General features: G+C 38.7%; 1 protein-coding gene across 5 annotated transcripts in view; it reads right to left on the bottom strand.

Annotated features, from left to right (window-relative positions):
• Positions 1–2,051: 2,051 nt before the first annotated feature.
• elavl2 (ELAV like neuron-specific RNA binding protein 2) overlaps positions 2,052–10,541 on the bottom strand; it is a 30,531-nt gene continuing 22,041 nt past the window's right edge. For 4 of the 5 annotated variants that reach the window (XM_035674860.1, XM_035674858.1, XM_035674857.1 and 1 more), the window contains 4 exons: positions 9,727–9,880; positions 7,318–7,543; positions 6,670–6,708; positions 2,052–4,684 (listed from right to left, as the gene is read on the bottom strand). In XM_035674860.1, the coding sequence (XP_035530753.1) occupies positions 4,354–4,684; positions 6,670–6,708; positions 7,318–7,543; positions 9,727–9,880 (750 nt within the window). In that variant the 3' untranslated portion in view covers positions 2,052–4,353. The remainder of the gene's footprint in view (positions 4,685–6,669; positions 6,709–7,317; positions 7,544–9,726; positions 9,881–10,541) is intronic. The other variant, XM_035674859.1, reaches the window with a different exon arrangement.

The raw sequence follows: 10,541 nt of genomic DNA, 5'->3' as shown, positions 1-10,541 counted from the left end.
ATTTAATATTTTGGTCTTTGCATAGCAAGCACCGAGACGTCACTCAAGATAAAAAGTGTCCCCCTCTCAAAGTTTAAAGCAGATTTCGGTTCCTTGTACTTCATTTTGCGATGTTAAAGACAGCTTGTCCAAAGCGTTCAATAAGTAGTCAAAGTAATTTTCAAGCGGCAGTCAAAAGCCCCAATGATTCCTTGCACTGCACTGACTGAAAAGCGGTTTCTTTACGTCAAAGAGGGACGTGACCATCAACACACTCATCTGTGATGGCCATTAACCGCTGAAGCCTAATCCTGTTTTTACTAGCAGCATGTAATCACAACATATAGCTAAACAATGCTTAGTCATATAACTTGTCTGCCAGGGTAAGACCAGTTTCAGCTGGGAGCCCCAAAACATGCCAGATAAGAAACAAACACGCTGTCAGTCAGCCAAAGCTCCTCACATCGATATCTGTTTCCAGTAAAGCACAACAAACCCCCTCAACCTTAACATTGACACGCGGGATGCTTTTAAACTGCACAAATGACTTCTTTCATAGTAAAAACTGCTGTCAGGAAAGATTACTTCTGGTCTAACATGCAGGCTAATGGAACAGTAAATATCAGGGAGACTCTGAAAGCTTTTTAAGCAGCACACAGATTAGCCTCCTTATCTTCTGCTAGCGCTGTGCTAAAATGACTACATGATTGAGCATGCCATAAATATTGTTTTCATTAAACTGAGCGACGTGCTTTTTTACCCAAACAGTGAGTGCTTTAAAGCTTTCTTTACAAAAAAGGCCGTGTGGCTGCGTCCTTGCAATGCCCCTAAAATGACAGTCGGGCAGCGTGAGGTGGCTGCGCGGTGGGGAAGCGCACTTCAAAGCAGGCCATTTCATCTTCAGCGAGGCTGTCTGCCTCAAGTGGAGCATGAGATAAAAAAAAGAAAAAAAAAGAAAAATCAATACTCTATATCAGGCTTCTTCCTTCAAGCCGTGCGCTGCTCTTTGTGACAGCACCTTCAAACCAGCAGATGAACTCTGCCCCAATTATCTGCTGTGGTAGAATAGGTGAGAATGTTTCAGACATTTGAAATTGAAAAGCTTTAAAAACAGTGTATTTAAAATACTGCACATTTGTTTTTCCTTGAGCAATTAAAGACAAACAAAAGCTACGATCTGCGAGCGCAGCTTTTCACTATAAAGTACATGTCGAATAGTGTAGCCACAACTACCAAAAACTATCACAGAACATGAGTTTTTGTTCTAATAGCTGATTTAAACAGTACCAGATGATGTCTGACAAAAAAAAGTTGCTAATATAAACAATGGGTATTGCAGGAACTAGAACAAGGGAAGTCAGTACAGTACAATTCAGTGTTTGACATTATGTGAAATAAACTTATTTGCTTGGTTGCAGAGTTACATCAGAAGATGGATGTCTCAAGCTTAGAAAGAGTAGCAGCAAGGGGAAGCTGAGCTTTAAGCAAAAGGTTGCAAAAAAGAAACAACTGGCAGTGAGCTCCCAAGCTTATTAATGAACGCTACAGCGCTTCGGTTTAACCCATACCAAACTACAAAGTGTAAAAATGACAATATATGGTTTTAGCGTTGGACCGTTTATTGGCCGGGACCGGTGACTTCCTCCGCTAACAGCAACAAGACTCCAGTGGATTTTTGTTTTTAAATCTTCAGACAGAGCGAGGCTAGCTGGCTGCTAACGCCTCCTGGCTGCAGCTTCATATTTACTGTACAGACAGAGGCACTGATCTTCTCAACTAACACACTGAAAGACAAAGCAAATAAGCACTTTTTTTTACAAAATGTCAACTATTCCTTTAAATTGTGCATTTGAAAGCAGACAGTATGTGAATTAAAGACTTTTTAAGAGCGCAGAGCCGTTAATAAAATAACGGGTTTGCTTAAATACATAAGCACAGTGATAAAAAAAGTTTAAAAAAAATTACATTTATGATGATGTGAAAAATAGGAATTGCTGACATTTTAAACGTTAAATTGGAAAAAAAACATTTTTCCGCAGGAAAAAGGGAATGATGGGATCCATTCACAAAGCTGCATTGCCCTTCAACTTATTTATTGATGTACTGAACATGGAAAAAATCCAAAGTATCCAAACACAAAGTAAAGAACATGTACATCCTTTTAAATACTCAAAAGATATTCTATTCCAAAAATGCTGTGAACCAAGTTAGACTTTACAACTTCAAATAAATAATCATTCTCATATTTAGAATTGAGATAAGAGGGGTGGGAGGCAACATTCTTTCATGCCGGACCATCAGCACAATTTGTCAAGACCAAATAATCATGAGGAAGTTAGAAAAAGAAAAGTTATTTTCAACAATGACAGGTCAGGCATGAAAAATGTCGTCTCTACCCCACAGCAGCAAGTATCACAACTCATCTAGACTTAAATTTAACTTTTACAAGTAACACAAAGAAGGAATAGATAAACAAGAAAAAGCAGTTGCAAAGATAATTATATAATGCATAGCACACTGCTCATTTAAGGGGAAGCATGACTAGTAATTGGTTTAAATACCAAGCAGGATGCAGGTGCAGTATTCAGTGCATCTAAGGCTCCACTGGCCTCCATTGTTTGTTCAAGATGAGTTAGATGTTCGACAAACTCTTGCAACCAATTTTGCTATCGTTAATGGAACTGCTTCACTGACCTTCCCCCAAAGTGAATAAAGCAATATACACCTTTTTACGATTTTAAAGACAGGTTATATGCATTACGGATATATATGAGTATGAAAAAAAACTAATCAAATAGTTCAAAACTGTGGTTTATATCCATTCTTTACCACATAAATATATATCTATAATGTTTATATATAAAAAACAAAACATATGTCTATAGTTTAATACCTTTTTTTTTTTTTTACGAAGCAAGACTATCTACAGACCAAACAACCAACAAATTTGATGCACTGTAATGCTAGTCCATAGGACAACAAATCAAGTTTTTCAACTGAAGGCAAACTGAAAATGAAAAAGGTTAATATCCAAAATGAAAATGCCTTACATACTCCATAAAAAGAAAAAAGATATATATAATATCACACTTTCCAATGAAGTCCAAACTAGAACCAAAAGAAGTCTGCCAAATACTCAACATAAAAAAGGACTTATTTACATAGCTCAAAGCTCAGGAGTAATCCGTTCTATTCTTCAGACTAGGTTATCTTAAGCTGCTGCCTTCATTGGCTTGTCCTCAATCTTTCATACAAAGTATGTAAAAACCCTTATTGGTTGATATTAAGACAAAATCAGTCTAATGATATATTGTAGGTACACCACAAAACACCATGAGCTCCGTCTGAAGGGAATCCTTTAGGAAGAACTGATTTTTATCCCCCCCATTTACCTTTTAAGATATCTCCACGTTATAATTTTGCATGCACTTTTTTGCGAATAAACCTTTGTATTTTTGTCCGTTTCCAAATCAAATCGGAAAGCCAGTTGCTAGTCATAACAACCAGGATGACAGGGGACCCACAGATGATTTTACAAATGAAACCAGCACTGCCATTGATTCTATAATCTAAAGATAATACAAAGATCTCAAAAGGTATCTTTTACATCATAAATCTCCCCAGAAATTTCAACCACTGCAAACTTTCCTGTAAAGTTCAAAAGCTCACAAGGTGTCATATGAAGATATTTCTCAAAGTATCCAAGTCAAAATATTTTGTTCCAGGTCCAGTAAAAAGTTTCTCCAAATTTTTCTTTTTATAAAAATAGATGCTTTTTAAACCCACATCAAAGAGGTTCTTAGCTCTTTGGCAAGGTACTGCTTTAAGAATTTTTTTTTTGTCTTTTATCCGTTAAGTTTACAATAAGCAACATTATGCAGCCAACCAATAACCAACTTATATTACAATAAACGGAATACTTACAAAATCAACATAACTGCAAATAGTTCAAAGTAAGTACTTGCTAACCACTGAAGGCATAACTCACGTAAGGCAAATCAGGACACAGAGAAATACAAAGAAAATCACTACACATAACCTTACAAGACTTACTGTTTCAAAGCAGATGTGCAACAAAATGACAAAACCTATAGTAACGTTTTAGATGGTCCATCTGTAAAGACAGCAAGAGAATTCAACATCACAGGCATTAAAACCTGCAGTATTTTTTTCCTGTTTTAAAGTATATTGAGAAGATTCAAAGCGTAGCAATGAAAAGAAAGAAAAATCACATTTTTGGACGCTAAATATTGTTTTTCTTCGCAACACTGATTTACAAAGCTGTTTTTACTAATGTAGAAAGATACGGTCGATGCGCTTCCATTTTCTGTTTCCATTTTCTGCTGAGTTTTCTAGAAACAATCTCAGTGGGTATTAGGCTTTGTGTGTTTTGTTGGTTTTGAACGAGACTTGCAGCACTCTGTCCCCAAGGCGGTATCCATTCAAGCTGGCGATGGCCACGGCTGCCTCGTCGTAGTTAGTCATGGTGACGAAACCAAATCCTTTGCACTTGTTTGTGTTGAAGTCGCGGATAACCTTGACGTTTGTGACGGCACCAAACGGCCCAAACATCTGCCAAAGGATGCTTTCATCTGCATCTGGAGCCAGATTGTAGACGAAGATACACCAGCCAGTGCCTGCGTGCCCCGGGATGTTGATGCCAGCCAAGCTGGTCACCCCGTCAATGGCCATGGGGGAGAACCTGCTGTAAAAGACAAAAGGTAACATGGTTCAAGGCAAGAGCCAAAATGAGGACAAAATGGGCCTTTTATTAGACAACAGATCGTGCCAACAAGCCTAACACAATCTGACAAGTCTCTGCAGAGATCAGCGCTCGCCATGCTTCTTTCTGGGCAGTGTTTACTTTGCTTCTACAGTCAGCGTTAACGCCCTACTTTCATTTCAGAAGCCTCTTTTTCAAACTCCATTCGATGATCAGATGAGATATTCTTTTATAAGTAGCAATAAGTTGGGCAATAAGGTATCAAGTAAAAGAATTTTAAAAAGCTGAGCTGTCAGTCTACACAGATAAGTCACCTGCATATACACATTCTGATCCGATACTAGAGCTGGAGATTATAAAGCCAGCTTTTCACGTTTCTTTTATAGCATCTTTTTGAGCTACAAATACAGCAGCACAGATTTCTTCAAAAACAAAAAGTGGCAAATTATAATGGTAACCAAGTATCATTAAAGCTGAAGTTTGTGCCAAGACTGGATGAAAAGGCATGCAAAAAGCCCTGGCCTTTTGGTAAATGTGGTTTTGCAGTTTGAAGAAACAAAATTCAAAGTGCATGGAAAGCCTATGAATTATTGCAGCAGGTGTCACATAAGATTAGCTGCTCCAGTTGGCCTCTCAGGGAACATCCACCATGACAGGTGTGCTCCCAGCATCAAGGACACAGAGAGATTTGGCAACGAAGACGTCAGCCAATGAGCAGGGCAGAAGAGAAATCACAAGTCTATTGTCGCTGGTGATGGGCCTTTGAGCTTTCAGGGGATTGGACATCAATCATACTCGAGGAAGGCATTCTTATAAAACTGAACTTAGACAAACTGGTATCCTGGCGAATCCTGAAAGACGTATGACGCAACAAAGTTTAAAACAGGACAGGGCTGTCCATAATAGATCAAGGCAAAAGTATGGAGCTCGAAATACAAGTATGCAATTTTGTGCAATAGCAAGTAAGAGATTGTAAAAGTCTGTCCTTTGTTATGTAGACAAGCAGTGTAGACAATGCTTTAATCTAGACATGTGACATTATGTCAAGATTAAAGCACTTGACTGCATCACTGTCACTAACCTTATTTTAGACAGCAACATTAAATAATTACAAGTCAAAATTAAAGTGCAAATGATTGATTGTACCCACAGAAGGAATTAAAGGTACAATTGTAGAGTCTGGCCAATATGACAGAAGGCCATCATCACGGCCACTGATCAGACAAACAGTAGCAGCATACATGTTGGCAAGTGTGCAATAAAAACTATGCTTGAGGTAATTGACAATGTGTTGTTATTATGCGATCTTTGTACAGCAGCACAGTCTCTCTGCAGCTGAATGGCTTTGAACTGTGAAACAGGCTGCCTCAGTCAATCTATATAGCCTGGTGGCTGAGTGCTTAAGTCTGCAACCTCATATTCAGAAGGTCCTGGCTCTGAATGCCACTAAGGCCTTGTTGTGTGCTTTGTTCTCCCGGTGAATATCAAGGTAGTTAAGTAGTTACGGTGGGTTCAATGTAGGAGAAATGCCCCAACAATCCAGCATTCATCAGCTCTGGTGTATTGAGGCAGGGAAAGTGACTGCAAGTGGTCTTTAGTGGCACCCATCACTGGTTCCTACCTAGGAGCATGGGTGGCACCGGCCCTCTCTTCTATACTCGTAACAATCTACATTTCAGTCAATATTTACATCACTTGCTGTTAGAACAAACAGCCTAATTCACTCACACCAACTGGATTATGTATATATATATATTTGTAGAGAGAAGCACTAATGCATGCACACAAAAGCATTTTTCTTTGATCAACAACCTCATATTGAATCAGTGCTACCTTATGCAGTGTTAACTACCTACGCAATGTTGCCAAGAGCTCATGCAGGAAAATATAAACAAAGGAGAAAGAAAATGTATCCCTCCGGATAAATTAAAGCAGACTAGGAAATCTAAAAAAGAAAATCAATTTACCTTTTGACTCCATAGGCCATGTTCAGTAGATTGTCCAACCTAAAAAGAAACAAACACAACACATATACATTAATATCATTATAAAGAAAGCTTTTTATGGGGTTGATGATGCGTTTTGACAGGATTACAGAGATGAGTAATATTTCCATTCAAGTGAATCCCAAGACTATCATGTCCTATTAACTTGTTGACTGAACTTGTTCATCTCTGTTGAGACTACACAACACAGCAAACAGGAGACAAGTGTTTCATATAGAAAGCCAAGTTTAGGCTGGAAATACTGCAGCTTTTTCATTTCCACATTTATGCTCACTAACTAGTCCGATTACAACAAAAAGAGAACTTTCCGACCCTCTACTGATTTATCCACCAGAATATTCCTCATCTCATTTTCATATTTGTCAAAATCTGCTCAAACCCAATTGTGTTGTAGGCCTACATCAGCAACAGGAGGAACACAGCAAAGTTAAAAATGTGAATATGGGGATGAATTATTCTGTCCAGAGTGTTGATGAGCTCCATCACAGAATATTTTCATAATACTGCTGTGAGACAATTTAAATGCTAATTTCAAAAAGCCTCAGACATCAGTTGCAGTATTAACTAGGCTTGGCTCTAATCAAATTTGTTTTGGTGTGCCCCTTTTACCTGAAGCGTTGTGCCTGCTGTGCGAGGGGTCCTGGGTACCTTCGATTGGGCGACTGATACAGCTGGGACAGCAGTGCCTGGCTGGTCTTCTGGCTCGGGTTGTTCGCAAACTTCACTGTAATGGGTTCGGTGGCACCAGGCGGCTTCTGACAGTTAAGGCCCTTGATGGCCTCCTCAGCCTCAACTCGCCGATCAAAACGAATGAAGCCAACCCCTCTGGAAACACCTGAGGAGAGAACATGATCAGTTATAGGTTTTTTTTGACAGCCATGAATCAATCATCTGCAGCATGAACTTCACTGACACAGCTTAAAGAGTAACTTTAAAACATTTATTGGGATGTGCGGATTACAAATCTACCTGTTTTTCCTCCATGGTTATTTTACCCTCTGCTGTGAAGGTATGTCACTGCAAGCCACTGCCTGCAATGTTAGTTTGTAGCTAGTCATTTCTGTGTGCAGTCATAGTAACTCACTAGGTAACATTAGCAGGCTACATTACTTTTCAGTGTGGTGGGCTAGCGGTTTTGGGTAAAACGCTCCACTTCAGAAATCTTTTACATAACAGAAAAGCCAACTAAACTTATAAGTTCATTTAAACATTTCCTTTCTATTTATTTACCTCTTACTGCCCTCTTGGGACATCTACGCATGTCTTTTTGCTCTTAGTCTTCTTTCCTGCTGCCTGCCAATCAGCCTTGAGCTTTAGTTTCAAAAAAGTAAAGTCAAAAAGAGGTCTGTCACTCCAGTACTTCATCTTGCTGCACATTTCTCATTGATATTTTCTCTTGCTTAATAAGTGCATGTCTCTCAACATTTGATCTGGAGTGCATTTCCTTAATGTTTGTGCTTAAATTCTTGTATGCGTTTTGCCCTTGAGAGCCACTGTATTCAGAGGTCGCATTAGACTTTGTCCCTCATTTTAAAAACTGCGCTGTAAAACTGACAGAATTTATTAGTATTCTTAACATTTAATTTTCACAAATAATCTGATCACAATAATATTTAATATACTGAACTGACTATGTATTTAAAGGGCACAGAAAAAAAACAGACCTGTGGTTACTTTTTATGGCAACACCACGAGAAGCAGATGAATGATTTTTACTGCCTTGCTGCCACTTCCCCCCTACAGTTCATTAAAAGGTAACTCAGACAAAGGCTGCACTGAAGCAATAAACACTGGAAAGAGAAACTCAAGGCAAAAAGATTACAGGGTTTGCCATTTTATACTTTATACTTTTATAATTTTTATTTATGCCTTTATACTACTGTGTAAAAAAATTAAAAGGAACATCTTCAATGCAGGTTTTTTGTTTAATGCAATGCAGAGCTATTCAATTGTCAAGCATAGACATTGGATTGATTTTAAGAACGTTAATGTACTGGTTGCACTGTATTATCTAAAAGAAAAGTACAAGTATCGGATCAGTACTCGGTATTGGCAGATATTAATTAACTCGGATCGGGGCTAAAAAAAAAAAAAATAAATGGGGGACATCCCTCCCTGTAACACTAGCGACGGCTGGCTGCTAAACATTCAGTACTTAAGGGGGTGTGTGTCTACTACAGGTGGTCTACTCGTGGCTATTGACATTGAATTACTTCACATTCAAAATTACTGACAGCCTTCAGATTTTTCCTTCACTTTTGAAAAAATTCTGTCAATGAGTGAAAGGCATCAGAAAGAATGAGTAACTTTTTTATTAGTTTGTTTGTGAAGAACAGCAGGATTTGCTTTGGATTTTGGTGATTGAATTTCCTCTTTTCTTACAGTTGAATCACAGATTGTTCCATTAATACTCAAGTAAAAGCAAAAGTGAATTCTCCAGAAACAAGCGTTTTTTATGTTTGAAAAATAAAGACAACCATTCCCATAATGCATGCCTCAAAGAATATTACATGTGTCTGCTGCACACAGAAACAGAACCACTGGGAAATGTCTCAGTGAAAGATTCTGTTTATTAGTGTTTCATAAGGGTTCTGCTTCCACATGACAGTTGAGAAATAGAGAATATAACTGCTCTAAATGCATTTCAGTTCCTGCCATGAAATGGGCATTGCATGTACACCTTGGGGATGGGAAGAGAAAGGGGGAGAAAGCAAGAGAAGGCGAGTGCAGGCAGAGGGGAGATTGGACAGAAAAAGGAATTATAAAGCATTGAGTCCTGCTACTTTACACCAATTTCATATTCTATCCATCTATGCATATTTATGAACACCTCTAGTGGAAAATTGCATTTTTGGGGACCTCATACCACCAACCTCTGATGTATTTCTCAAGCCTGGATGTGTCATTTTGTTAGGAAGTCACTGGGAGAGGGAGGGGGAGAAAAGAAGCAAACTAAAAAAGGAACAAAAAGAAGAAGGAAAAAGCGAAACCGTGTGACAGCTGTCATGTCCTACTCACCAGTCACCTGGTCCACCAGAATGCGTGAGGTAATGATGCGTCCATACTGAGAGAAGAGCTGCTCCAGTTCTTTCTGAGTCATGGTTTTTGGCAAGCCACTGACGTACAAATTTGCATCTCTGATGGAGGCGGAGCTCGGACGCGCATAGGAAACCTACAGGTGGAGACAGTTCAGATGACCGTTACATTAAAGCCTGTTTTAGAACATGCAGTAATGAACTTGCATACCTGTAGTACAAAATTGTGTTCGATCACCTTCTGTTACTTTTGTTCAAATTAACAGAAGAACAGACGCTGCGACCCACACTAAGTCATATTTAACCAGGCTGAGTTTACTTTAAATATACTATATATGTAATGCAGACCGCATGTTACAATGTACGCAACAAATACTGCATTCAATTGCTGATGTAATCACATCTAACGGGTTATGCAATTAAGGGGATGGGACATGGGCCAAACAAAAACAAAATGCATATCAAATACATTTTCGCCCAAAGATGGTTTCTGTCATTTTAGGTAGTTCTCACACTATTCTATTTTTAAGTGTTTATTTTTCTGGAACATGGTTTTGATAATTTGATAATTACTTGAAGCTATAAAAAGGAGGTTTCATGTCATGTTAACAGCTCAGCCTGGCTTGTGATTGAGTCGACCGGGCGTATGGGAGGAACCTCAACGTCAAAAGCGCAAGATGGCACCAGCAGTATCTGGTAAATATTGGCTTTATTTTTGTACAGGAAGGGGAGACGCAACAGCTATCTTATGTGTTGAGGGTTCAAATGTTTGTACCATACTTTCAATTTCTCAGGATG

This window comes from Morone saxatilis, unplaced genomic scaffold (assembly GCF_004916995.1).
Source record: "Morone saxatilis isolate NCDOM2014 unplaced genomic scaffold, NCSU_SB_2.0 Contig4, whole genome shotgun sequence".
NCBI lineage: Eukaryota > Metazoa > Chordata > Actinopteri > Moronidae > Morone > Morone saxatilis.
The sequence above is the reverse complement of the archived record's forward strand: the minus strand, read 5'-3'. Positions and strand labels throughout refer to the sequence as shown.